At 52.3% G+C, this 26,662-nt stretch overlaps 11 protein-coding genes across 11 annotated transcripts; 5 read left to right on the forward strand and 6 right to left on the reverse strand.

Annotated features, from left to right (window-relative positions):
* Positions 1-153: 153 nt before the first annotated feature.
* Positions 154-3,645, reverse strand: CONPUDRAFT_129554 (amidase signature enzyme; the record flags this gene model as incomplete). The annotated part of the gene is made up of 10 exons (XM_007774510.1): positions 3,250-3,645; positions 3,178-3,195; positions 2,921-3,094; positions 2,782-2,851; positions 2,121-2,698; positions 1,255-2,062; positions 1,121-1,196; positions 980-1,067; positions 474-915; positions 154-414 (listed from the first exon to the last, which is right to left on the reverse strand). Exons 5-10 carry the CDS (start codon positions 2,153-2,155, stop codon positions 154-156), a joined length of 1,710 nt encoding a protein of 569 aa, XP_007772700.1. The 5' UTR covers positions 2,156-2,698; positions 2,782-2,851; positions 2,921-3,094; positions 3,178-3,195; positions 3,250-3,645.
* A 1,480-nt stretch (positions 3,646-5,125) lies between these two features.
* CONPUDRAFT_146302 (uncharacterized protein) lies at positions 5,126-6,259 on the reverse strand. The gene is made up of 3 exons (XM_007774511.1): positions 5,699-6,259; positions 5,455-5,631; positions 5,126-5,389 (listed from the first exon to the last, which is right to left on the reverse strand). The coding sequence occupies exons 1-3, from the start codon at positions 5,981-5,983 to the stop codon at positions 5,222-5,224; spliced, it is 630 nt and encodes a 209-aa protein (XP_007772701.1). The 5' UTR covers positions 5,984-6,259; the 3' UTR covers positions 5,126-5,221.
* A 685-nt stretch (positions 6,260-6,944) lies between these two features.
* CONPUDRAFT_92468 (uncharacterized protein) lies at positions 6,945-8,223 on the reverse strand (the record flags this gene model as incomplete). Its single annotated transcript, XM_007774512.1, has 2 exons — positions 6,945-7,914; positions 8,189-8,223. 2 exons carry the CDS (start codon positions 8,221-8,223, stop codon positions 6,945-6,947), a joined length of 1,005 nt encoding a protein of 334 aa, XP_007772702.1.
* A 530-nt stretch (positions 8,224-8,753) lies between these two features.
* On the forward strand, positions 8,754-10,426 carry CONPUDRAFT_109863 (uncharacterized protein). The gene is made up of 4 exons (XM_007774513.1): positions 8,754-9,667; positions 9,720-9,819; positions 9,961-10,097; positions 10,175-10,426. The coding sequence occupies exons 1-4, from the start codon at positions 9,173-9,175 to the stop codon at positions 10,250-10,252; spliced, it is 810 nt and encodes a 269-aa protein (XP_007772703.1). The 5' UTR covers positions 8,754-9,172; the 3' UTR covers positions 10,253-10,426.
* Positions 10,427-11,031: 605 nt separating this feature from the next.
* On the reverse strand, positions 11,032-12,020 carry CONPUDRAFT_146305 (uncharacterized protein). Its single transcript, XM_007774514.1, has 3 exons — positions 11,606-12,020; positions 11,362-11,538; positions 11,032-11,296 (listed from the first exon to the last, which is right to left on the reverse strand). The coding sequence occupies exons 1-3, from the start codon at positions 11,888-11,890 to the stop codon at positions 11,129-11,131; spliced, it is 630 nt and encodes a 209-aa protein (XP_007772704.1). The 5' UTR covers positions 11,891-12,020; the 3' UTR covers positions 11,032-11,128.
* Positions 12,021-13,246: 1,226 nt separating this feature from the next.
* Positions 13,247-15,411, forward strand: CONPUDRAFT_92469 (amidase; the record flags this gene model as incomplete). The annotated part of the gene is made up of 10 exons (XM_007774515.1): positions 13,247-13,681; positions 13,731-13,839; positions 13,895-13,965; positions 14,023-14,117; positions 14,172-14,270; positions 14,334-14,661; positions 14,709-14,846; positions 14,905-15,032; positions 15,098-15,237; positions 15,296-15,411. 10 exons carry the CDS (start codon positions 13,247-13,249, stop codon positions 15,409-15,411), a joined length of 1,659 nt encoding a protein of 552 aa, XP_007772705.1.
* A 319-nt stretch (positions 15,412-15,730) lies between these two features.
* CONPUDRAFT_62765 (Metallo-dependent hydrolase) lies at positions 15,731-17,892 on the forward strand (the record flags this gene model as incomplete). Its single annotated transcript, XM_007774206.1, has 11 exons — positions 15,731-15,950; positions 15,999-16,045; positions 16,101-16,454; positions 16,508-16,552; positions 16,605-16,714; positions 16,765-16,897; positions 16,948-17,047; positions 17,100-17,304; positions 17,366-17,443; positions 17,502-17,706; positions 17,764-17,892. 11 exons carry the CDS (start codon positions 15,731-15,733, stop codon positions 17,890-17,892), a joined length of 1,626 nt encoding a protein of 541 aa, XP_007772396.1.
* An 893-nt stretch (positions 17,893-18,785) lies between these two features.
* Positions 18,786-19,408, forward strand: CONPUDRAFT_157565 (uncharacterized protein; the record flags this gene model as incomplete). The annotated part of the gene is made up of 2 exons (XM_007774516.1): positions 18,786-19,080; positions 19,134-19,408. The coding sequence occupies 2 exons, from the start codon at positions 18,786-18,788 to the stop codon at positions 19,406-19,408; spliced, it is 570 nt and encodes a 189-aa protein (XP_007772706.1).
* A 345-nt stretch (positions 19,409-19,753) lies between these two features.
* CONPUDRAFT_76071 (uncharacterized protein) lies at positions 19,754-21,265 on the reverse strand (the record flags this gene model as incomplete). The annotated part of the gene is made up of 10 exons (XM_007774258.1): positions 19,754-19,786; positions 19,819-19,879; positions 19,933-20,152; positions 20,199-20,348; positions 20,397-20,459; positions 20,594-20,595; positions 20,648-20,673; positions 20,791-20,979; positions 21,046-21,065; positions 21,118-21,265. The coding sequence occupies 10 exons, from the start codon at positions 21,263-21,265 to the stop codon at positions 19,754-19,756; spliced, it is 912 nt and encodes a 303-aa protein (XP_007772448.1).
* A 1,133-nt stretch (positions 21,266-22,398) lies between these two features.
* On the reverse strand, positions 22,399-24,147 carry CONPUDRAFT_84437 (uncharacterized protein; the record flags this gene model as incomplete). Its single annotated transcript, XM_007774517.1, has 11 exons — positions 24,061-24,147; positions 23,841-23,990; positions 23,747-23,780; positions 23,568-23,629; positions 23,383-23,514; positions 23,242-23,333; positions 23,069-23,189; positions 23,014-23,018; positions 22,916-22,957; positions 22,826-22,848; positions 22,399-22,770 (listed from the first exon to the last, which is right to left on the reverse strand). Coding segments are annotated over exons 1-11 (878 nt in total), but the record flags the coding sequence as incomplete, so codon positions are not given.
* A 1,293-nt stretch (positions 24,148-25,440) lies between these two features.
* On the forward strand, positions 25,441-26,594 carry CONPUDRAFT_139252 (uncharacterized protein). The gene is made up of 3 exons (XM_007774518.1): positions 25,441-25,939; positions 26,003-26,135; positions 26,188-26,594. The coding sequence occupies exons 1-3, from the start codon at positions 25,547-25,549 to the stop codon at positions 26,418-26,420; spliced, it is 759 nt and encodes a 252-aa protein (XP_007772708.1). The 5' UTR covers positions 25,441-25,546; the 3' UTR covers positions 26,421-26,594.
* The last annotated feature ends 68 nt before the right edge of the window (positions 26,595-26,662 follow it).

The following is a 26,662-nucleotide window of genomic DNA, read 5'->3' on the forward strand; positions in this document are numbered from 1 at the left end:
CCCCTCATTATCCTCTTCGTCCATGATGAGCGGGTGTCCACTCTCTCGTATTTCTTCCTATTCAAAGGATTCATTGTATTATACATCTGGTGTCTCCCCTGCTATCGTCGATGTACGGTAAAAGCACCTGTTCAAAAACCAACGTAACCAATCTTAGAAAAGCGCCAAGCCTGCATATTTTCTTCCCTCTCGTCGCATCAACTCTTCGATGAGCTTCATCGCCTCCATCACATGCTCCTCGTTCAAGCGCTGGCCAATGACCTGCACACCGACAGGAAGACCATCCATTCCCTCACTATTGTACATCTTGTAGTTCTTCTTCTCAATCAAGTTCCTTGGGCGGAATCCTTCGGGAAGCGAATCCAGGACACCTTCGACCTTGGTGATTGGCATTACTCCGCATGGGTAGTCGAGCTTATCATGGTATAAGGTGAGTATGCTAACCACACCCCTTGGACAACAACGACGCTTACTAGACTGAATAGGAACGTGTAACAACACGCCTTCCATCCATGTCTCAGCCCTCCATGGGGAACCGCTGGCAACGCGTTCGGCACGGTCAAGATGAAATCGACTCCCTCGCCGCTAGCTTTGCTTATGTCCATTCCACGCCAGACCTTGAACCATTGCGCTCGGTATTCCTCTCTTTTCGCAATCAGAGCGTAGTACTCTTGAACCGTCTTTTCCCTCCACCCCTCAATGAGACCCGCGTATATGGGGTCTCTGCGGATGTAGCGGATGTACCAGGCGAAGATGCGCCGGGCCCACTGGGGAAGACCAAGTGCAATGAATCCCGTCGCTATCCCTGCGCTGTTTCTCTCGCCCGTGCGGAGTGGGCCACCCGCTGTTTTCCCTCCCTCTGCCAGAAGAATCTGAGAAGCGAGCTGGAGGCCTTCGTATGGGCTCGGACTTTGTCTGTGATTTTCTCTCAGCTGCCGCAAGAGACCTTGGGCATGTCGACACTAGGATGCGTACGTACAATGTCACTATTTCGTGCCCTGCACCCTTCAGTGCATCTGTAACCATCTTCAGTGCTCTTGAGCATGCAGGCGAGGGCGCCACAATGCCTACAACAAAGTCTGATCACAATAATTGCTGACACTCACTCCATGGTCCTTACCGTCGTCCCACATCACACCCCATCTCAGAGGCCTATCCGTTGGTAGCTTGACATCTCGCCACGGCATTTCGATAACCTATCACGGAGCCCGTGAACCTTTTTTCTCGATCGATTCAGTAGATATAAACACTCACCGAGTGGTCATACTCCCATGGCCTCATCTCCATCACCGCCCTCCAAAACGTCTCCAGATCTTCTAACGTCCTCGCCATCGGGCTATGCGTCGCAGGAATGGCCTCCTGCCCGGGCATACACGTCGCATTCCCCGTCCTCGGGAACCTATACATGCTCGACCGGATCGTGTACACCCCCGAATAATGCGCCGGCGCACGCACACTCCCCGCGACGTCGGTACCCACCCCAATACGCGACCCGCCCAGCGCAAGCAGCGCGCCTTCACCGCCCGACGACCCGCCGGGACTGAACCCTTTCTTGTGCGGGTTCTCCGTCGTGCCGAAGACGTCGTTGGACGACTCGAAGGACAGCAGAGTGGTGGGCACGTTGGTCTTGACGAACGGAACCGCGCCCGCGTCGAGCAGGAGGCGCACGATTGCACTGTGCGCCTTGAACGGCTTGCCGACGTGCGCCGAGTAGCCGATGCATGCGTCCCATCCTTGCAGCGCGATCATGTCCTTGAGGGAGACGGGCACGCCCGCGAGTGGTCGGGCTGTGGACGAGGGCTGCTGCGCGACGGCGTCGGCCCAGCCTTCGGCGGAGGAGAGCATGACCTCGGTGAGGCAGTTGGTCTGGAGGTGCGCGAGGCGGGCCGCTTTGCCATATGCGAAGAGGACGTCTCTTGTGAAGAGCTTGGCGGAGTTGACACCTACGACTATGGCGGAGATGGGGAGGGAGAGGATGTGTTTGTCGTCGGCGGTGAAGGGCTCGTAGTAGCGCTGGTCAAGATCAGCGAGACGCTGTTCGCGTTCATGCTGCTTTTGGCGACTATAAACGTAAGTGTTTGGACGTCAATTCTGTGTTAGGAAACAAACTGATCGCCTACCATGCACGCAGATGTGATATGTAGGACCACAGCATCGTCAGTGTCTTGCAGAAAGCGAAAACACTCGTCCTCGAGCTTATCTATCTCGACTGGCCTAGATAGAAGACGGACGACATCATAGGCATAAAAGCATGAGAACATGTGTTAAATATACATCTCAAGCGCTAAAGACTCGGACGAACATAGTCCGCCCCATCTACCAACCCGTTGGTTCCCCCACTTACGCGAATAGCCTCCTCCAGTCTCCTCTGAGCCTCGGCCCACCCCTCCAGCGCCCCACTCTCGATCGACCGCTCCCACCTCTCCTGAATAGCCTCCTTCCACTCTTCCAGCGCCTCCGTCGACCTCTCCCGCCCCGCCTGGCTGGGATGGCTGAACTCGTACAGCAGCCCGCTGTCCATGCTGTACCGCGCGAACCGCTGCGCCTGCTCGCGGCGGACGTCCTCGTACACTCTAAGCGCGAGCGACACGCGCGCGAGCGTGTCGACCTTGTCGTGCGCGAGGAGGCGCCCGATGATGTACGCGTCTTCGATCGCCTGCCCGGCGCCCGCGCCCGTGTGTGGGGCCATGGCATGTGCCTGGTTGTGTGGGCCGTCATGACGAGTCAGCCAGCGATCGGTAATTCAAGACTACAGCGTGCGGCGAGGGAAGGGTGACTGACCGAGTCTCCGAAGAGGGCTACGTTGCCCAGGGTGACGATAGGCAGCTCCGATACGATGTGCAGTGCCCATCTGTTGAGGTTGTCGCAGGTCTTTTTGTGTTAGCGGCTCGTCAATGGCATATGGAGGTGGGGATTTTACCTCGAGAATTTGCTTGGGCTCGGGCTCAAAGTCGTCGAATCTGTCCACGATTTCTTGTTTGGGAACATCTTCGACCCACCGACCCTCGAATGGTTTCCCGGCGTTTTCTTTGTCATAGATGAAGTATGCGATGTTGAGGTTGGCGCCGTTGTTGACTGGGTAGTGGACGACATGCTAGACGATCAAGCGAGTATGTGCGGATTCGAGTGCAAGCAGTAAGTACTTCGCAATCCCCGGGTTCTGAGAGCTAAGCTTACCTTCCCCTGTCCACACAGCTGCAACATTAGTGGTCAGCGTTAGGTTTGAACCAGCAAGCAGCTAACGCTTACGATGTGCATATCCCCAGATACAGGATGCTCAGGATACATCTCCAACAACTTCGACATTGGGACCAAGTCACGATAGATGCGCCACCCCGACCACTGTGGATTGACGTACTCGTCCATCTTGGCAGAATCTACCAACGGGTGTTTCTGCTCGACGGCAGCCTCATACATGGACCGACGCGTCGGAGAGTGTATGCCGTCCGCGCCGAAGAGCACGTTTGCAGTTGCGGTACTGCCGTCTGCAAAGCGCAGAGCGATGTCGCCGGGCTTCGTTTCGGTGTACGACTCCAACCGTTTGGAGAGGTGGATGGTGCAGCTCGCTGGGAGGTGGCGCTGGAGGAGGTCCATCATGTCCCATCTGTGCATGCTCGAGGGACCGTCTGCGTACGGGAGCGAGTGGTAAGCAAGCGGAAAATGTGTAATCGTCGAGTATACTGACGCGGCATAATGTACTTGAACCACTCATATCCTCCGCTTGCATCGTCAGAAACACGGAAGACAGGGCCTGCGATTTTGAGCATCAACTCAGGTATATGACATACGACGTACCGTGGGGCATATCAGGTGTCCTTGTTGACACCTTCAGAATGTCGTCCCATAGCCCGAGCTCCCGCATGACCTCCATCGAGCGCTTCCACAGCGTAACCCCAGCTCCGACTGTGGTAATAATCGGCTGCGCCTCATAGACATCAATCGGTGTGTTCGAGTATTTCCCGACAGCAATGGCAAGGACAAGTCCGCCTATACCGCCTCCGCTATTGTGCACACCATGGTTTGAGCCAGGCCATGCGTAAGGAGCGAAATGACCCACACAATAGCTACGCGGAATTTGGGGAGAGACATGTTGAAGTGAACTACCGAGTGACTAGAGTCTGTGCACCTCCCGAGTGTGGATGCAGAACTCACCTTCAGAGACGTGTGTCCATTACAAGCGTCAGCGGAAAGCCTTTAAATCCATATACCCGTTGTTTGCTCTCGGCTCGTCCGTCATGTCCTTGAGTCAGCCTTATAGTCAGATGCGCAGTCCTGACTAAATATTTGGTGAAATTGAATACACCAGTCGGCGGCCTCGACAGGTCACCGTTCTTTATCCAGGCCAGTCCCGCACTGCGTGAGACTAAAACGGCAAGTTAAGAAGAGTCGAGGTGGATCAAATGAGCCCTTCTCACGTGGTCCTCTAGCAGGCCGTTAATAAGTTGGTGGATTCGTGAGCCAAGCTTATGAATTGCTTTCAAGGAGTTGACACGTGGGAGCAAGCATCTGTGGGTTCAGAACGTTCATTGGTCACTACCATCAAAAGTTTCGGCCGCCTGCCGTGTTTGTGCACGCGTCAGTTAGGTTCCGGTAGATCGTCACCCTTGTATCGTTTTCTTTCTTCGCATGATGACTCCGCATAATGGAAATCTAAATGAATAAGCATGCAACGGTGCAAATCAAGCGGCCTGAGCAATCGCAACGACACAAACCTTTTGGCGTACTTAACGGTTTGCGAGCTTATGTCTAACCGTCTACCTAGAGAGGATAAAGAAAATCAGTGATATCAAAGGGCACTGCAGGGCTCCCTCGGGTCTGAGGGCAGGCACGATGGAGAGGAAGACATTTTTCAGGGATATCCATCCATGAGATTGTAAGAACGCAAGGGATATATATTGTCCAGTACATGGACCAAAAGCACGCGAAGACCGAGCTGGGCAATGAAGATGGAACGAGTGACGTTGCTAGATGATGAGGCAAGGAGCGATGGTGGAGTGATTAGGGTATCACCGGAAACGAAGGGAATGGTCACTGGCAGATCGACTGAAACCCTGAACTGGTCTGAACCATGCGGGCGGAGTTCGCGTCCAAGTTGGATGTGGATATATAGGGCGTCCGAGGCAAGAAAAGAGAGAAAGGAACCAAAAGAACGACGATGGGATACTGAAGTAAGCTGGGTATCGAGGATATAACGGGACGAATGGGAAAAGATCAGGGAAGATCAGAATATATCGCGAGCCATCTGGAGTAGATCTTCCCATGGTGCGTCGGGCAAGCGGCGCTTGATTTTACGATACGATGAGACCTGCCATCGCTTCAGGCAGCTGTGGTCCTTGATCTGAACCCTCGCGCTCATCCCTGACGACTGGCCATCCTTGCTGCCAAAATGCTAGGACAAGGTTTAAACGTTTACTCTTGTCAGAAACATATACGCAACAGTCAATACCTGCTCACCAGTATGTCCCCGGGAAGTAGTTCAGTATCCCTCCCCCCACGTAGAGGGATGATGATGGGCTCTCCATCGTCTGATGTGTATCCTTCTTTGATGAATGTTTCTTCATCGTTGATGGAAACACCTCTCATGATGAGGACGCTCCCAGTCTCGGCCGCGTTCTCAACTAGAACCTTCAGCTACAACAACGAGGACTCGTCAGCAAACTCCAACCTCGACCGGAGGCCACAGAGTATTATCACTGACCCGTACGGCGTCGCCGTTCTGATCGACAACCTCCTCAACGCTCATGAGGGCATGCAGATTATCGAGATCTCCGAAATCCTCCCCGCCGCTCGCTACATAGGGAAAGTACCCGTTCTGTTGGGTTGACGGTTCGCTGTAAGCGGTGCCGCGGCCGTCTCTTCCGAGAGCGGTGGGAGAGATGACACCTCGGTGCACATCAAGCTCCTTTAGAGGGAAGTAGGGGCTTCCGGGGATGGGATCCAGAGAGACGTAGAGGCGTAGAGGGAGCAGAGGAAGTCGGTCCATGGGGTTGAATGAGACGGTGAAGCTAAGGGAGCTGGGAAGCGCGGGTGAGTGCTTATGGGTTCACAGTCGCTTTATGACCAGCTGTCCAGACCTGCGGGATGCGGAGGACTGAATGGGCTAGGCGAGGTACGTAAACACCACTGTCGAGGGCCTGATAGCGCCGGACCCGAGTAGCGCCCCTCGCGTCAGGTCCGCCAATGATTAATGAACACTGTCAAACTCTCGGACAGAGAGCCGTCCGCAATGTCATCCAAGTCCCGAGTTCTCCTCGTCCTATGTACTCCGAGGAAGAAAGGTGAGTGATTAGGTCACATGAAACCATCCTGCCCAAGCTAGAAAGCTCGAACCAAGGCTTACGGTGTACCGAAAGGCGGACGGTGATGTATCAAGACCCACCTGGTGCGTGCAGCTGCGGCAACAAGACGAACGGAAGCAAAAAAACCTGACAGATCATGGACGCCAGAAGCTTGATCGATACGTATGGGTCCGTATGGACCCGTGTTTTATGGCGTAGCGTATGTTCTACGAAAACATTTTACGACTTCTAGTGACGTTAGATAGGCTGTTCCGTACACGCAAACCGACATCGGGCGATGGAATACATACATAGCTGACTTCGCCAGCTGTTGCTAGAATGAACAGTCTTGTCAGAGGCCGCAAGTATCGTAAGGCCGAGGTCCCAAGCGTATCTCTTGTTTCCGAACCTGAGGTATTGAGCGTTCTAAGTTAACGAAAAGCGCAGGTCCAGCTCTGACTGTCCTGAGCTTGACAATCGGAAATTATTGATGTCGATGTCAAAGTGGTGACTGACGCAAAGGCGTTAGAAACAAGATCAAGGAAACCAAAACAACATGACGGTTCTAACAGCTTTCTGTACAAACATCTACGTAGGGGGGACAAAGCAGGTGGTTGGTTATATAGGCGTTGAACAGGCGAGAAGAAGAGAACCTTGCTCACCGGATTAGACGGTGAAAGTGCAGCGTAGTCCGCAGTGGTCGCTCCAGGGTGTACCAGTGTCGATAAGACCCGGCGTCAGGACTTCGATCTCGACAGGCTCCAAGCCCAACATGACGACCTTGTCCAACCTGCGCGGCTTGCGTCCGTCCTCGCGTTTGACGCCCACACCCCACGTAGCGCCTCCATTGGACCCCGTCCTGCTCCGTGGCAGCGCAACCCAGGCATCGATCAGCCCGTGTTTGTTGGCGAGCGTATCATCGTTGGCGTGGATGGCGTTGACGTCACCTGCGATGATGCCGCCGCTGCATCCGTCCTCACGCAGCAGGTCGTCTAGTAGGTGCATCTCAAGCACACGCCTGAACCACGAGTCGAGCGAGTCCAGGTGGACGTTGAGGAGGCGCATGACCGCGCCAGGTGTGGCTGGGTCGCGGAGATTGACGCAGAGCGCGTCCCTCCCGTACCTGCGGGGCAGCGTCATGCGGAAGACGCTGTCGAGCACCATCATGGAGCCTCCCTCCCTCTCTCCCTCTCCCTTGCTCTCGCTTTCGCCCTCGTCCGTCTCCGTGAGCGACAACGGAGAGACGAAACGCTCGTTGGAGAGCAACGTCATCGTCGCAAATGGTACACCCTTGAAAGCCGTGTTGTCCTCGGCGTCGGTCGTTAGGAAGCTCGAGCGTACTCTGGGGTCGTCGAGTAGTAATTGCCTAACGCTGGGTGCAACTTCTTGAAGAACGATGGTGTCGGAGGACTTGGGCCCTTTGAGGATATGGTCGAGAATGAGCTCGGAACGCTCGGCGAGCTTTGACGGAGAGGCCTGGATGTTCCAGGATGTGAGGGAAAGCTGCTTGCCAATGGCGTGACGGTCTTCTGGGCGACTAGAAGAGGGCCCATGGGTGGATGGGGCGTGCGGGCGCAGAGGTATGGCTGTCCAGCGACACCCGGCGTGGTCGAAAGCAGACAGAGCACGGCCGAGTCTGTGAGGTTTGAACATCGATGATTGGGTGGCTTGTAACGAGGTTTAGTTTATTATACCAGTCGCGGTCCCGCACAGCAAACTCGCAACACATCGGACGGAGAGAGAGAATTCTAACACATGTCGGACGGACAATCTCAACCCGATGCAGTCTAAGGCTCACGTGGCTACGACTTCCCACAGTTATAGATCTTATCTGATAAAGGCACAGGTGGTCATTATCAGATTTATGTGGTAAAGCGAATGGGCACAGCCGATCTGTAGCCGTTCCGAACCTTGTTCTAGCACGTCCAAGCGTTGCCCCACGCATTCGTCGCGACCCATCATAACATTTCGCTATTTTGAACCAGCGAAGCGCTCTAGTGATTCAAGAAACTTGTTAACCAATAGGAATGGGACAAAAACGGTAGCGAATGGATAAGGTGGTCGTTAACCCCGCCCAGCGGTACATCGTACATCGAATCAGATTAGGTCTGGATGTCAGCATCTGGTCGCTAGCGCTCGTCATCGCTATATATTCACCCATACCATGCTCTGTTCAGACGACTTCGTTCGCACCCGACTTGCGCCCGACAGCTAAGTCCTCGGTCAACACACCGTCGACGCGCGACAACCCTCGATTACGGCCCGTTCCGCTATAATCGACATCATCTGGAGTTCGTTCATAGCCCCTGGATCTCTGCAGGCATTCCATCGAACCTCCAACTCAAAACTAACTTAGCTCGAAGCTCTCCCGGTCCGAACTCGTAACCATGGGCAACCCGAAAGACCGTCTGCTCGCCGTGCAGTCCGCCTTCACCTATATCCGCCCCGCCGCCGAGAACCCCGTCGACGCTTTCTGCCTCCCCGACGGCGCCCACGTGCACATCCACACCCCCTCTTCTCTCCCTGACAGTATTCCAGAGACGCATATACGTATCAATGATGTCCCCACTGCGTTTTGGGGCACCCTCACGCGTAAAGCTGCCCTTGTCCTGTCTGGTGTTGGCACACCACACGAGCCCACCGCGTCTCATGTTCCCGCGTTTCCCGTGGTCGAGCTGAACGCCGCACCCCGTTCTCAGTCGATCTCGATCCCGGACACCTGGGCACTCGTCTATGCCCTGCATATCCTTCTGCATGAGCAAGAGACTATTCCTGCTATCCTCGGCCCTAGCATCCGGAATCAGGCCCAACTCACCGAGTACCTCCTCCGCTCCGGTCTCGCGCGCCGGGCCCAGCCGCGCGCCAAAGACTCAGATGAGCAAGTCCTGTTCCTCATGCGCGCCACATTCTGGCAAGGGGCAGGCACAACTGGGTATCACACCCGCGGCTGGATCCCGCCCTCGCTGTCCTCGCCCTCGCTCAGCGACAGCGCCACCGGCAGCGGCACGCACGTGTACCCGCCCTTTCCCTTCGTGCCCTCCTTCACACGCACGGACACCGTCATCGCGTCGCACCCCTTGCGCCCGACCAAGCCTGCACCGGGCGAGGTGATGTACCGCAAGTGGTGCCCTGGGGTCGAGCCTGCGGGTGCTATGCTCGAGTTCGCGCACTTTGATCTTGGTTCTAGCGCGGATGAGGAGACAGCGCATTTCAGCGCGTTCCACAAGTGGCATAACTATCCGAGGGTTATTAAGGGGTGGAATGAGCAAGGGAGCAAGGAGCATCATCGCAGGTATCTCGAGGGGCTGAATAGTAATCCCAATGTGATCCCGATGATCATGAGCTGGGACGGGGAGGTGATGGGGTATGTCGAGTTTGTGTGGATAAAGGTACGCATTGGGTGTGGTGTTTCTGTGCGTAGGAACTGACGGCGAGGAATAGGAGAACCACACCGCACCGTACGTCCCCGGTGGTGCACGCGACTACGACCGGGGCATTCACGTCCTCGTCGGTGAAAACAAGTTTCGCGGGTTTGCGCGCAGTGCGTCTGCTCTGTTACTTTCACTCGGGCGCTTATAACTAACTGTTGTACGGCTGTCCCATTGTCACGCATATACCCTTCAAATGATCGCATACACCCACCCTCGCTCGCATTTACCCGCTTGGCACGTCACCGTTACAGCCCAGGCCTGGCACCGTGCTGTATTTCATTATTGCTTCCTCGCGGACTCACGCACAGATCGCGTCATCAGCGAGCCGAAGCTCGACAACTCGGCCATGCTCAAGGTCGACCTCGACAGCGCGGTGCACTTTGAGATGGTATTTCATCTCCATTTTTCTCTCCATGTTAGTTTTCCTGCCATTGACGAGGGTATATGCACGCAAAACACTAACAGATTTTCGACTTCCCATATAAGCGCTCGGTGCTCACGAGCCAGCCACGCGAGCGATTCTTCCGTCTGGACATGCTCTGATCGCCACAGGCGTGTCCCATTCTCGTCTATCAAAAGGTATCCATAGCGCACGGCTTGACGTGTGCGCATATACAGACAGTGCCTATCGTAACTATTCAGCCCTATTTATCAAGAAACGCCGATATAGCCACGGATTCGGGCACTAGCGACTGTACAATGCAATGTGTGAATGAGGAGACAAAGTAAGATGTGCCACCGGATAAACGATCAATTTATCCGAGCCGAGGTAGGACGTGTAATATAGGCGGTCATGAATGTCCCCAGGTCATATTTCGATGCTGCGATCCGGTGATAATTTGTTAGGATTTCACGCTCTCCTCCGTGCAGAGAAATGACAAGCTGCGAGGGGTTAATGAGTAAGTGGCACCAAATACTCGTCTGAACGCTACTGAATATCATAGCTGAGCTATACGACGTCATTGCTGTGTTATCACGGCGAGGAGCGCAACCGCGTTGGCGAGGATGACGATTGTCAAAGATGTCCATTCACAAAAGGTAGCGGCGAAGCTAAAGTAACAACAGGCATATTTTTTCTCAGATATAGACGCCATGCAAAGAACGCAAAGGCCGAGCTTGGAAACGAAGAAAGACGGAACGAGTAATGCTGGGCAGCGAATAAGATCCGGGAAAAGAGAAAAGGAATGACACGTGAGCAGAGTACTGCTAGAAACTAAAGGATTGGTCGATGGTAGATCGACTGAAACCCTGAACTGGCCTGAACCATGCGGGCGGAGTTCGCGTCCAAGTTGGATGTGGATATATAGGGCGTCCGAGGCAAGAAAAGAGAGAAAGGAACCAAATGAGTGACGATGGGATACTGAAGTAAGCTAGGTATCGAGGATATAACGGGACGAATGGGAAAAAGATCAGGGAAGATCAGAATATATCGCGAGCCATCTGGAGTAGATCTTCCCATGGTGCGTCGGGCAAGCGGCGCTTGATTTTACGATACGACGAGACTTGCCACCGCTTGAGGCAGCTGTGATCCTTGATCTGAACCCTTGCGCTCATCCCTGACGACTGGCCATCCTTGCTGCCAAAATGCTAGGACAAGGTTTAAACGTTTACTCTTGTCAGAAACATATACGCAACAGTCAATACCTGCTCACCAGTATGTCCCCAGGAAGTAGTTCAGTATCCCTCCCCCCACGTAGAGGGATGATGAGAGGCTCTCCATCGTCCGATGTGTTTCTGTCTTTGATGAAGTTTTCTTCATCGTTGATGGAAACACCTCTCATGATGAGGACGCTCCCAGACTCGGCCGCATTCTCAACTAGAACCTTCAGCTACAACGACGAGGACTCGTCAGCAAACTCCAACCTCGCCCGGAGGCCACAGAGTATTATCACTGACCCCTACGGCGTCGCCATTCTGATCGACAACCTCCTCAACGCTCATGAGGGCATGCAGATTATCGAGATCTCCGAAATCCTCCCCGCCACTCGCTACATAGGGAAAGTACCCGTTCTCTTGGGTTGACGGTTCGCTGTAAGCGGTACCGCGGCCGTCTCTTCCGAGAGCGGTGGGAGAGATGACACCTCGGTGCACATTAAGCTCCTTTAGAGGAAAGTAGGGGCTTCCGGGGATGGGATCCAGGGAGACGTAGAGGCGTAGAGGGAGCGGAGGAAGTCGGACCATGGGGATGAATGAGATGGCGAGGCTGAAGGGAGCTGAGAAGAGCGGGTGAGTGCTTATGGGTTCACAGTCGCTTTATGACCAGCTGTCCAGACCTGCGGGATGCGGAGGACTGAATGGACTAGGCGAGGTACGTAAACACCACTGTCGAGGGCCTGACAGCGCCGGACCCGAGTAGCGCCCCTCGCGTCAGGTCCGCCAATGAACGCTGCCAAACCCTCGGAAAGAGAGCTGTCCGCAATGTCATCCAAGTCCCGAGTTCTCCTCGTCCTGCTCCGAGGAAGAAAGGTGAGTGATTAGGTCACATGAAACCATCGTGCCCAAGCTAGACAGCTCGAACCAAGGCTTACGTTGTACCGAAAGGCGGACGGTGATGCATCCAGACCCACCTGGTGCACGCAGTTGCGGCGTCAAGACGACGGAAGCAAAAAACCTGACAGATTATGGACGCCAGAAGCTTGATTGATACATATGGGTCCGTATGGACCCGTGTTTTGTGGTGTAACGCATGTTCCATGAAAATATTTTATGACTTCTAGTGACGTTAGATAAGCTGTTCAGTACACGCAAGCCGACATCGAGCGACGAAATACATACCTGACTTCGCCAGCTGTTGCTAGAATGAACAGTCTTGTCAGAAGCTGCAAGCATCGTAAGATCGAGGTCCCAAGCGTATCTCTTGTTTCCGAACCTGAGGCATTGAGTGTTTACTTAAGGAAAACTTCAGTTCCAGCTCTGACTGTCCTAAGCTTGACAAATTATTAAGATGTCGATGTCAAAATGGTGACTGACGCGTCAGACGCGCAAGCGTTGGGGACGCGGAATTTCACAAGGGTTTAGGGTAGGTACTTTGGCGACGGGCCATCGCGCCGCGCCCCGCACTGGATCTTAGACAGTTTCATCCATCGTCTTGAAGCTTCCTGTCAATTCACGCTACGACACATGATTATCTCTTCATTCATGCTAAATCTCACTAGCGAGCTGGCGGTCAAGCGTACCTTGAGCACACGTCAGGACCTAGGGCTTGAACGTAGCTCACTGATCACGCTCAACGTCGCAACACCCGGCAACAGCCTGGAGGGTTATGCTCACTGCAACTTTAAACCTCAGCTAAGCTCAAATTCTCGAGCATGCTACCTGTTTGAACTCGGTCTGCTAAGAAAGCTTGGTTCCCATAACGTTTTACCGTGAGTAATCGTCCTCTGTGCTATTTTGACAACGATAGACGATCCACATGACCACGTCCAGAAATTCTAAGAAGCCACCCTCTCTACAGGTGCTGACATTCTGAGCTAGCTATAAAGTTACTGCGTTATCTTCGCTCTCCCAGGCGCTGACCTTGGCTATCGTCTGCCCATCATGTCTCTCGTCGACAAGATGCAGCCGGCGACGGGGTCACCCGCCTTCGAGGCTACCGCATCCGCCTTGCGTGCTCGCGTAAAGTCACAGCTTCCAGCATCTCTCATGCTTCCCGCGACTCTGCTCACAGGAATACCAGCTCCGCTGAATGTGACGACTATCCCGGGATCGTGTGGCCTCCTCACGCCAGCCGAGCTAGCGATCACAGCGTTGGACGCAACGGCCCTGTGCGAAAAGATGGCTGCGCGAGAGCTGAGCGCGGTCGAGGTTGTGAGCGCGTTTGGAAAACGGGCTGCTATCGCACACCAAGTGACGGCGTGCTTGACGGACTTCTTCCTTGATGAAGGTATCGCCCGTGCTAAAGAGCTCGACGAGTATTTAGAGAGGGAGGGAAAGGTTATTGGACCTCTGCACGGGCTGCCCATATCCATCAAGGTTCGTCTTGTTGTCTTAATGACGAATATAATAACAAAGCGCTATATAGGACCATATACCCATCAAGGGACACTGGGGTAGTGGTGGATTCCTCAGCAATACCGAGATCTCCAAAGATGATTGTGACATGACAAGGATTCTGCGCGAACTTGGAGCCGGTAGGGTCTTGCATGACTGGTGTATCCTTGTGTTACTCAATACGAGTGCGGACAGTGTTCTACGTCAAGACAAATCAGCCACAGACCATCATGCACCTTGAGTCTCAATCATGCTACGGGCGTACCGTGAGTGAGCAGTAATCTCAATCTCAAGTTACATCAGCTGAAGCATAGTTCAAACAGCTGAACCCTCATAATACAGACCTCACTCCAGGTGGCTCCTCTGGAGGGGAAGCTGCCCTTATCGCAATGAAGGGGTCTCCGATGGGCATAGGAACGTAAGTGGTAACATGCTATCGGATGCTATTTCGACTCTAAATGCGATCCCGCAGAGATGGAGGAGGCTCTATCAGAGCTCCGTGCGCTCACTGTGGGTTATACGGTATCCGGCCGACATGCAAAACAATGCCCATGGATGGATATCTGAATTCGTGAGCCAGATTCTCTCTTTACCCAAGCACTACTGAATGGCCCTTCACGCGCAATATTTATAGTCAAGACGGAGCAGATGGTGTCTTACCTTCCACCGGTCCGATGTGTAGCTCAGCACGGGACATGCGTCTTCTCCTCTCCGCTATATTGTCGGCCCGCCCGGCGAGTTTAGACCCAAGCCTCTACCCGGTGCGCCTTATACTACCGGACCTTCGATCTGGCTTCGGACGAAAGCTCAGGGTAGGGCTGATGATGCACGATGGCGTTGTATTTCCACATCCGCCCATGCTACGGGCGCTGATGTTGGCGAAGGAGAAGTTGGCGACATCAGATGCTGTCGAGCTGATGGATTACGTGCCCTATGAACACGACCAGGGATATAGCATTGCCGTATGTATGTTCCACGCCGGGTTGATTTTGAGCTTACACGCACGTAGAGAGAGCTTTACTACGAGGACGGAGGTAAAACCTTGCGTCGGATGCTAGCTGACGGAGAAGAGAACATCTTGCCACTCTCCGAGTGGGTGATAAGTCCGCCATACGTGAAGGACCATGATGCGACCGCGATTTGGGAGGTGAGTATCGCTTATATGGTTGTTGGAAGATAAACCTAAGCTGTTGTAACGACGTCAGCTACATGCCAGACGGGAGAGATTTCGGCGTGCGTATTCAGACCATTGGCGAAGCCAAGGATGCGACGTGGTTCTGTGTCCTCCTTTCCCTGGAGTCGCAGCGCGACACGACACCTCAACATATTGGGGGTAGGTCATCCGCGACGTGCACCAAGAGGATGAAGGAAATCACTGATAATGTTTTATTCCGGCAGGTACACCGCGATCTGGAACCTAGTCGACTACCCTGGCGTAGTGTTCCCTACGGGCTTGACAGCAGAACCCTCTATCGACATCGCCATGGAGGATTCTGTCGTTAGCATTAGCGACGCAGACGCTTACAATCGCTCCCTCTGTACGTACACCGATGGAGAGAGCAAGCTGAACTGATTGGACCGTCATTGTTCCTTTAGATGAACCGACAGCGTTTGCAGGCGCTCCGGTATCGCTGCAAGTGATTGCTCGGCGCTTTGAAGACGGCCTGGTATTAGCTGCACAAGAGTTAATAGAGAGTATTTTAAAAGGTTAACCCAGGATCTGGGTGCGGGAACGAGTGTGATTAGGGTGGTGGGTACTATCTAGAGTTGACCTAGAACCAATATCAATGGTTGTCGCGAAGAAATCAAGAGCGCTTACCTAGAAGGTTCTCAATATGAAATGGATTTATCTGAAGAATCAATGGCATATTCTGACATATTATTGTAAAAGTCGAGATGTTTCTTTTGTGTTTCTCTCGATCACAGACGATGGAAGGGCGGTCCGAACATCCGAGCATCAATCTCATACGAGAAAACCTCGATCTAGGGTTAGGTCCACCCTCACTTCTGCCCACCATCATGTCTGCGTCCATGAGCCAGTTAATTGAGGCATACAACGACCAACGGGCTGCTCTTATTGACGCTGACCGCGCGCTGCGGGTCGACCGCATCCGAGGGCCTTACCACACGGTCCTGGAGATCAAAGCAGACCAGATCGTTCGTTCGATCCGCGCAGAAGAGGCGCGCACTGTGTGGGGCGTGGAACATGACGATGTCCCGAGCCCGTTCCCAGGAATGGAGTTCATCACTGGTATGTAAGCATAACCTGCAACCGATGCGAAGTCTTGAAGAAACACAGGAAAGAAGATCGTCGTTAAGACGAAGTTATTCCAGCTTTTGAGCAAGGTACACCCTCTTAACTTGTATGACGTGTTCAGACTCAAACTATGGCCTCTTGAAGATGCCCAAAGGTGCTCTTCTACACACACATGTAGACCTCTCCGTCAGTCCGCGTGCCACGCTTGACATTGCTCTTCACCACCCTGCGATCCACATCCAAGTGCCACCAGCACTCACCACATCTAATCTGGCGAGCACTGTACCTCGGGTCATGCCACAGGCCTCTGACTTCTCTGCGTGTACCGTTGCCCTCACAGATCCGAACTATCCGGGTGACTCATGGGTTCCCCTTCGCTTTGCGCGCGAGTCGTTTAGCCCTAACATGGGCGGACCCGAGGGATTTGACAAATGGCTGACGGAGTCGATGTCAATAAGCTCGATTGCCGCCTACGATACACACAATAACAACATCAAAGTAAGCAAGCACAGCTATTGTCGCTGCTCACCTTACTCATGGCCATTGCAAAGATTTGGGATAAGTTCGCTGAGTCAGCGAAATTAGTCTGCGTTAGTGTCTCGTCTAGGTGTATCATCCGTGCCTCGCGTTTGACCTCGTCGCACATAGGGAATGACACACTATGCACCTATGTGGCCAGAGTACATCAAACAGTTCTTCAAAGAGATCGTAGAGGATGGCATATCGTATGCTGAATGCAGATTCGATTTCACTCCAAAGTTCCGTTAGTACTTTTAGGTTCCATCACCTGCTTATCAACTACCCCCAGGCACTTCATGGATGCCGAGGGACAGGACACCGCCACCCATCTCCAATGGATCAAAGTCTTCCGGGATGTCGCAAAGGAATATAAAGAAGAACTACAAGCGCAGGGTCGAGGCGACGAGTTTGCTGGCGCGAAGGTATCTTGTTTGCTTATTTCCGTCAGGCCTTGGCCTAATCCATGTCTCAGATGATCTATACGGTGATCCGTCGTGTAACCCCGGGAGAACTAGAATGGTATCTCCAGGACTGCATAGCCATGAAACAGGAGTTTCCAGATGTGATTGCAGGTATGTCAATTCTCTAATGGGAGATATAATTATTGGTGTAACAACGGTTTAGGCTTTGACCTTGTTGGCGATGAAAACGCTAACCGTCCCTTGATCTATTACTTGTCTCCGCTTCTGACCTTTAGAGCAGAGTGCGATTCGCTCAGTCTCGACATTCCATTCCTCTTCCATGCCGGCGAGACGTGTGGTGATGGCTCACACGCGGACGTGAATTTATACGATGCCTTGCTACTAGGATCTAAGCGGATCGCTCATGGGTAAGTGCAGGTATACCAACTCGCTAGTTTTCCCTGATTTCTCAAACGGAATTACTCTAAGGTTTTCAATAGTCAAGCATCCTAAGTTGATGGAGATGTGCAGAGAGAGAAATGTGGCACTTGAAGTCTGCCCTATCTCGTACGTACTGATCATTCTTCCTCCCCAGTCCTACTCATATCGAGTGCACACACCATAGCAACGAGATACTACGTCTCACTGCTTCAATGCCGATGCACCCTCTTCCGATCCTGTTGAATAACGGTGTGCCAGTAACGCTGAACTCCGACGATGGCACGCTCTTCAATAACGTTGGCATTACGTATGACATGTACCAAGTCATCGCCGCTAGCGATGTCACCGGTCTCCTAACGCTTGCAGAACTTGCACGCGATAGTATCACAGTAAGCTTTTCATCCCATTAGTGACGCCAGAGTATCGCTCACGGGAACTTTGCTTAGCACTCGATGATGTCGGAGGACGAGAAGAAGATGGCGAGGGAGGCATGGGAGAAGCGATGGATACTCTTCCTCGAGAACGTGGTGTCTCTGGAAGCCCAAACGGGGGTCGATGCGCCCCTCAGAAACTGATAGCATACCAGGATATCAATATACCTCAGGTTGGTACTTTACATTGCACTCGCTCGGGGTTTGCCATTAAATGTCTGTATCTTAGGGACGGAAATATACATGGCGATACCATATGTGCTTGATGGAGGTACGAATGATCTATGTACTGATGGTGTTTGTAATGCTAGACCACGCTACCTCGTTCGAGGCTACCCCAGTCGCTTCGTATAATTAAGTCCGAGTTATGCTGTAAAGTATTCTTCGTCGGGCTCCAGCAGAACTACTTTGATTCTGTGGGCGTGGGGTGAGCTGCGTTGTCCGCGTAGCTTGTCTGTTCCATATCTCGATGCTTCGGCCAGGTACTGCCAGGTGTGTGAGATTAATCGGCCACGATGCCCCAGAACCAATACTATGACCCAACTTGTTCCGAGCAGTATAATCCCGCGCATCTCACCCATGGAGCCGTGCACAGCATGTTATCTTCTTTCTCGAAGCTCACCCATGTCTTCGTGTCACACGATGATCAGTGTGCGGACCAATTGGGTCGCATTGAAGGTCACTACTTCGCCAGTACGAATATCCCCTGGACGAATCAAGAACATGGATTCAGCACCATGCCATATGTGTTTCTCTCGTAGAACATGTAAGCGTTCTTTTGATGCTTTGCGGGTCTGTCTGTGATTTTCCCCAAAGCTGCGTTAGAGTCTGGTACTTCTCGCAATCATTCAAGCGCAGTTGCGCCAAGAAACGTGTGTAGATCACTGCGGCGCAGGCAGGGCCCGGGAACGAAGCTCCGTGGCGCAGCAGGTGATCGTTCATCTGCTACTTATACTACAACTGAACTCTCTAATAGCCTTCAAGTGACAGCGTGGTCTTCCTGACTCTTCCCTTCTTCCATAAAATCCTTCGCTGCGATGTCTTCCACCCACTCTATCTGTTTTGCAACAGGTGACAAAGTTCACATAGGTCCGCCAAGAGACGAGAAAGCTCCCCCTCTTGTCTCGAACGTCGAGAAGCCCCTCCCATACGCAATAGGGCCCGACGAGCTAGAGGCACAATTCCAGGGTCACAATCAAACCCACCTCGGCGACAACAGAGTTCGAAGTCCTTCCCAAGCGTCTCACTTCGATCGCCCGTACGTGCAAGCCGAATACGCCAACGTTAAACGCCCAAGAAAGGTGGCAGTGTGGCTCTTCTGGTTTGGCTTCAGTAAGTGGTGCTTGCGATCAACCCGGTATCGTATGCTTATTCATCTTCCGTAGTGTGTCCTATTCTGTGGGTCGCCGGCGGAATCATGTTCTTTGCTCACCGCAAGAGGCCCGCGACTGTCAACATCGCGGTCGCTCCCATCGGACTTGGAGGGGCCGTAGATCAGATTTATGCCGTCCACAAGCATGACATTGCGCAGACGTGGAGATATTACAAGGCGGAGCGCAAGTGGCAGAAGTGCTGTGCTTGGGCGGTAGTTGTCGGCGCGGTTGTCTCTGGGATTATTTCTGGGGTGGTCATCGGGCTTGCGAACCAGGGATGGGTTTGAGAGTCCACGCCTTTTCATGACGTTGATTATTGTTGTACATGAATGACGTGCTTTACGAGATAACGGCTCATGACATGTAACGAGTGCGATCCACGTGACAGCACGATTAAGCAGACAACATTGCTCTAACTATCCGTGATTACGCCTTCTATCGGTTCGCTGAGCTGGGAATGGCCCCGCCCAGCAGCGAATTGAATTGATATTAATTCTATCTCGTGTACCCCATTGGTCATTTCTCCTCGAACCCTTCCATCGTCAAATCTCAGAATACTGAGTATCATGATGGGGCCCAGCATGGAAACACAAAAAACGGATACGACGCTCAGAAATATGAGCCATGGACTGTTACTCATCTTTGAGAACACTGATGAATAAGAACTGTCCATGAGAAACGCTAGAATAATGCTTACTAAAACTTCAGGGTAAGTGCCTAAGAACGAACTTGCGTCTACCGTCCATGACATGGACGCCCTTAGTCAAGTAAAGTCAATACATGCGGTAGAGGTAGCGATCTTGTTACTTACACGATAACGTAGAAAATGTGATCTCTAGCAAGGATAGCCACGAAAGTGTCCAGGTTGAACTGTGTCCCTCGAAACCTGTCCCTTAGGTGCACTACTGCCTGATATAGTGCCATGACAAGTAAGATGGTTTCCAACCCGGCCCTTGCCCATCTGCTGATGGCGATAATTTTACTTGTAACTGTTGGAAAAGCCCATGTGCATGTCTCTGTAGGTTGAGTAGCTGGTTTAGCACATAGCTAGGTTGTTAAAGATGCGTAACAACGCACGGAGACTATTGTCAACGTAGTACATTGTCGCCATTAGGGTTATAAATGCCACAGCATTAACTAATTGCACCGTAGCAAAACAGACGATCAAGAATGCCCGCACGTTTGGGGCCATGCCGTACATAGCACAGACCCTCTGAACCATCATGGCTATGAAATTTATGATTGATAGCTAGGTACTATTTTCTGTTTACTCACCGTGTACACCGAAGATCAACCCATACATAAAAATGCTCTGACCCAGGATAATGCTGGCTACACCTGCTGGGACCATGAATCAGAAAAACATGTAATGCGGAATATTAAAAGCTCCGACATCTAGTCACCAAACAGGAAATAAGTAACGTGGGCTGAATACAGTGCACAGTTTGGATACATCCGGACTCCCCACTCACAGCTTCAAAATTTGGAGTCAGCTTCAAAAAAAAAATACGGAAAGTCCCACTTACATTATAAGAAGGTGATGCGGAGCCGACTGCCCCCATGTATTCATATGCAGTGTATCCATCGATCGTAAATTACTCACTCAAAGATAAGCTAAGGGTATTTTTCAGCGTGGGAGAGGAGACATGTGAGCCTTTCATACACCTACATTATTTGACATAGTCCTCCGAGATTCAGCTGTCGATACAGTGATTACACGACAAAGGTCTTCGATGATGAGAAGTTTACCATTCCATAGAGTAGTTTCATTTTCCTCGGGCACGATCCTGACTTGGATGAGATGCAGCGCCTCCGATGTATTTAGAGCACTGTAAAAGCGTACCCATATTAAATCGACCTGATACATGAGGAGATAAGTGTGGGCCACATTTTTGCTAGGATCCTGTAACGAGACGCAGCGTACCTCCTGGTCCAGGTTCAGCACTGGTTGTATGGCATTGAATAATTTGAGCTTTATCAGCCTGTTAACACTCACGGATCCTGTAAACTAGCACGATAGATATTCCTGCTGAAATGGGGATGGCTTGGATTTGACAGTGGCTAGAAGAGAGTCGAAGCGACGAACTTTGTGCCCAACCAGACATCTGCAATGCCCGCACTTCTGCTACATCAGGCCGAGACATGGTACTCAAGGAGTTAAAAGGTATGACTGCGGGCCCGCTGTCAGTGTTAGATTAACTAAAGTGGTGGAAAGGGTGAGGGAAAGTGTTGGCTGACGCACTGCAGCATTAGTTCAAGAGCGGTGACTATTTATGTAACGTAAAAATAGGGCTCCTGGGTGTTTTTCTTACCTTCCTTCGACCGAGGTGAGATACTATCTCAAAAGCGAGCATCAGACGTTTGTAGGGGCTCGCTGAGGGCCCTGGGAAGGTGACGACGAAGACCTTTCCTTCCCTCGCCTTTGAAGATCTGACATTCGCCAACATGCCGGCTCAGCGCCCGGTACTCATTGGAATCACTCATAGCTCATCCATGTTGTTTCAGGAACTCGGGGGGCGGAGGTTTCGTCTTTTCTCATGCAATTGTGCCAATGATTGGATGTCACAAACATGACCGTGCCACCAGACCAGCGTGTTGTTGATCAGGGACCGATTGATACGAAAAGGGACCATGTCACCTCAGAAAAATCGAGAGAATCACCATCAATGCGACAAAACACGACGGCCCTTGAATCATGATGCATGATTGGCGTAGAGTCTGAGCTATCACAGCTCATTTCTAAGGCTCTGAAACTTAGAAACGCCAAAATGTCACGCAGCGTAGTTGGCATTGAAGTATTAAAGTGACATCCGTTCAAACTAAGGTGATTCAAATATTTGACACGATTTATCTACGATAGATAGGCCGTAAGTAACAGAATCTTACCTTCGATAAGAGACACTTAGTGATGTCAAAATATAGCAGCAAACAGAAACCTACCATGTCTACCTTCGGAAAAGGGACGAGTGAACTCACGATCGGCAGGGGCGGCGCCGACGCAAGACCTGGGAGTTCGACGGAAAGGACAAATATATTGAGCTATGTATAGACGGCTGAATACACTGAAACGCACTTGGGAGTTCGATGGAAAGAGCGAAGAACGCCCGGGGGATAATCAAGGGCTCGAAAAGATACCGGTCGGCTCACGTGCGAGTCGCTACACTAGGGAGCCATGGTGCGTACTTTAGGGGTGCGGAACTCTGACATTCGCGGCCCTTCGTTTAGTACTGATATGCCCCCCAACCGGGCTTCCACTTGGATGCTGGAGAGGAGCGGATATTGGTATATTGAACTAAAAGGATGTCTGTATGTGCTGGTATACGCCATCAGCCGAGTGCACGTCTCCATACCAAAGCACAAACGAGAAACGACAGTATGTTGGATAGTACGTACAACAAAGCGATGTCAATCATATACACGTCATGATCTACACAACTACGGAATCCCAACGATGAAGCATGCAGCAAACCTCACCACTCAATCAGCAAACCCCAGCGTAGGAAAGTAGTCGCTTTGGGGACTATCGCTGAATGATGCGAGCTCGATCTCTATATCAGGTCTCGTAAACCCGATCTCAGCCCCTTCGCAGAACTCGCAAGCTCGGACAATGAGTCTCGAGTTCACTACGGCGATGATTGGTTCCACCACACTAGTTTCAGTGTGTTGATTATTTAGATCTTATGTATTGGATGCAGAAGACGCACATTATCGCAAGAGTCCATAGGCTCTGGTTTACGAGATAGGTGTCAAAGTAAGTCATTTGAAATATCATAGCTGGAAGTGTGTAAACGTACACCTGGGATTACGCTCAACGCGATGTTGAATGAGCGCAAGACTATTCAACCGTCAGTCAAACGTTCCGGAAAGAACTGTTGTGCCAATTACCCAACGTCAACTATTTCGATCCATGAAGTGAGTACAATGAGACTCGACTTGGGCACGGGGACTCACAGCTAGCAACGATAACCCTTGCTTATGTAGGAGTCCGGATATCTGCGAGTCGTCGGTCCTTGGTATGTCCATGACGTTAACAAACACTAAGAACGCCGCGTAGAGGTCGAAGATAAGCTGTTGAGCTATAGTAAGAATATGAGAGTCAATACTACATTTTCCGTCTCACCTCCACTATAAAAACCCCAGTGATGAAGAGGTTCTTCCAGTTTGTTATCGCACATGCGTGTATCCCAGGCGTAGACACCCAAGTTATCTGGCCTAGACTCACGTCGCACAACAACTGAATAAAGGTGTAAGGGCTACTCACCTGGAGCAGTATTGTTGTTAGCGATCATCAACGCCACATTGCACGACAGGGCGACCAAGGCGCCTCCGATAAGGTATCGCAAGGTTCTCGGGTTTTTGTTCCACATCAGGAATACTCTAGCGACGGCAGATACTATATGCAATCGTGAACACGAGCAGGGTCAGAAGAGGGAATAGAGCACTAACGGTTGCCACACGCATCCGCCACGACGTATAAAATCCCAGCAGCGAGGGATCCTTGCAAGCAGCTGTAACGGGTTGGAACGAATGCAGGGGTTTTATGAGACCAAATACTGCGATGACCAAACGGTGAAAGCGCCGAGCCGTGAACAACGCCGCTCATATCCTCATTAAGTCCACTCACCCTCTCGTTATCCAAATCAGAAGTAGGGAATATTCCTGTTTGTATACGTACCAAGTCAGCGAGCCGCTTCCGCAGGTAAACGCAGTCCGTCGTGCCTCTTAGCCAGGGTATGAGCATGACGATCGTCCCGATTCTATTGCAAGCGAAGGCGGTCCTCAGAACGAGGTTATCGATGCTGCAAATAGCTCGCATCTCCCGTCTGAACATAAGGGCGCCATCCCAAATGAGCACGGTAGTGCTAGCCACTACGTTCTCGTCAGCAACCGTTGGCTTGTCTCCAGGAAAGGCCAGCTGAAGCCTAGCTAATGGACTCACACACAAGGCATCGGCACATAAACATAAGATGTGTGGCGTCTGCAGACATTTTCTTTCAAGGTTAACGAGTGGAATGAGGGAGTTGGACCCAGCGTGAAATGAACAAGCGCAAAAGGGGCGTTAGCTCCCTTATAACCATCGGACTTCGAGCGATTATACCCAAAGAGACGACCATGTCTGTGGCAATTCGAAGCAGGCGTAAACATTCCAGCCCAGTATGGGAGGGGGGTCTTCGACTTATGGAAGATTCTCAGCGTCTGTTGTAATTCGGGGCATGGCAACATGGATGCGTACCAAGCCCAGACCTGTACTTCTATGTCAACCCTGGCACTCCGAGGAAGAACGGAAAGTTCCGCAATTCAGGCGCACAAGCGGGGTGTTATCGTCTTCGACCTTCGGCCTCTTGTCTGCGGGTCATGAGGTAACAGTCTCCGGGGATAACAGACCTTTGATGACTTTGAATTGACGGGTAACTGAGGCTGCACTCTCGGGATTGTGATAGAAACGCAGGGTAAATCTATTGGGAATGGGGACGCTGGCTCACGGTAGCTCGGAAGGAAGACAGATGTTTGTTGCCCGAAGGAGGCCCAATTTAGTCTGGCTGGGATAAAGTGGGTATACCCAGAATAAGCTAAGTTGTCTCCGAGGTCGAGGAGAAGTGAATACTCTGGCAGCTCAAGATGGGTCTCATATCTCATGGCTCTATATTAGGTGCGTCATCTAACTGATCTTGTGAGTATCAGAAGCACAACGTACTCACATCAAACTCCGCCGCACCCTAGCTTCGGCACGCATCCGCGTGAGTGATGAAGCAACTCGGTCATCAATGCATCATTGGTCGCCTTCTCCCGAGAGACGTTTTCTAGCTGAAACGCCGGTATCAGGCAAAGGTCTCGAAAGCGTGAGGTGGGTGGTAGTCGTCAATCAGCACCGGCAAGCCACCCAATGAAGCATCGCGTGCAAAAGTCATCCATCCATCACATTGATCATGGTGAAACGTGTCTGACCAAATGGTACTGGGTGACTACATCTAGGACGCGATAGCATCCTGTCATCCCAGCGATAGGAGTGGCCGAGACAAAAGGGCCGATAAGTGGGAGACCAGACCTGGGATTCAAGAGTCACCCTCAAATCATGGGCATTGAACGCTTCATATGCGCTTCACCGTGTGTGTCGAGGAAGAAAAGTGGCTATAAGTGGAGGTCGAGAATAAACGCCGTTCCGGTACGAGACGCGCAATCTCAGCTCGACGCGTCAACAGCCGTAAACAAAAACGCGTCCACATTACGCATCAACGAGTCACGTTACGAGCCTCCCCAGACCAGCATTCCCATTCCCTCTTTCTCTGGAGATAGACCGTACGATGGCCTCGAGTCCGACCGCATTCGTGCCCGCAACTCCCTCAACGCGGTCCTCGTACTACACCACCAAAACCTACGCGCCTCTACAGTCCTCACCCCTCGCCTCACCCTCCTCCTCTCCTATCATGGCCGTCCAGGAACGCAGGCGCTCCCAGTACAAGTCCAAAACGCCCTCCTCCATCTCCTTCGCAACCCCCTCTTCTGCATCCGCATCCGCATCCGCATCCGCATCCGCATCCGCGTCGAGCTCGCGGAGAAGGGCATCAGGCTCGGCAAAAGACGTGTTCGGGACCGTCGCGGCGCTGGGCAGCGGCGAGGACCCGCAGACGACGTTTCTCAGAGCGCGGTTCAAGGCGCGGTGTCTTGAGCGCGCGGCGCGAAACAGGGAGCAGTCCGTGAAGAAGCGGCGCGCGAGCGGCTCCGATGACGTCTTCCTGGACTCGGACGCGGGTGCGGGCGGGGCGATGGACTGCTCGGACGGGGAGGAGGAAGACGAGGAGACCGTCATGCAAGACGAGGTGCGTCTCGTTCGCGCTTTTCAGCGCGGTGCCGAGCTGACGGGTCGCGGATCGCGTTTGTAGCTGTTCAGACGCATAATATCGAACACAAAACACAAGGAGAGGCACTCCTACCGGCTGTCTTACTCCTATGACGTTGGCTCGTCGTTCGATCCCGACATGGAAGACGTGGGCGAATGGGAGCAGGAGCTCGAGCGTACGTCCCCTCTGTCTTTGTTCCCGCCCCGATCCTAGTAACGTAACAACAGGACGAGGAGAGGCAACGGGCTTGACGCTCGAAGACCTGGAGGAAGAAGAACTAGCTGCCTACGCAGATGAGCATGCCGCTATCGAGGACTTCGCAGACCTCGACCTCTCTGCCGAGGATTTCTCGGCGTGGAGCGACAACGATGACGTCCCACTTCCCCCTTCTCCCACGCAATCCACAGCCGCTACGCACGGCGGCTCAGTATACGAAGACGACGATATGGACATGTCATGACATCAACCCGCTTGAGCATCCACGCCCGCCCTCGCGTTTGGTCCTCCTTAGACAAGGACTAGATTATTACTACTTTGCTCTTGTTACGCCATATATCATCGCCCTGGATGCCCGTTGTACATTACCTGTCCCTCTCACCACTACGTTAACTAAATAAAAAAAGCGTTAATTTGTGCAGTACATGACAGTGAACCACCTATGTGCGTAGTAAGGCTTGCAAACAACAACAAAAGATCTCTAAA

This window comes from Coniophora puteana (genome assembly GCF_000271625.1).
Source record: "Coniophora puteana RWD-64-598 SS2 unplaced genomic scaffold CONPUscaffold_12, whole genome shotgun sequence".
Taxonomy (NCBI): domain Eukaryota; kingdom Fungi; phylum Basidiomycota; class Agaricomycetes; order Boletales; family Coniophoraceae; genus Coniophora; species Coniophora puteana.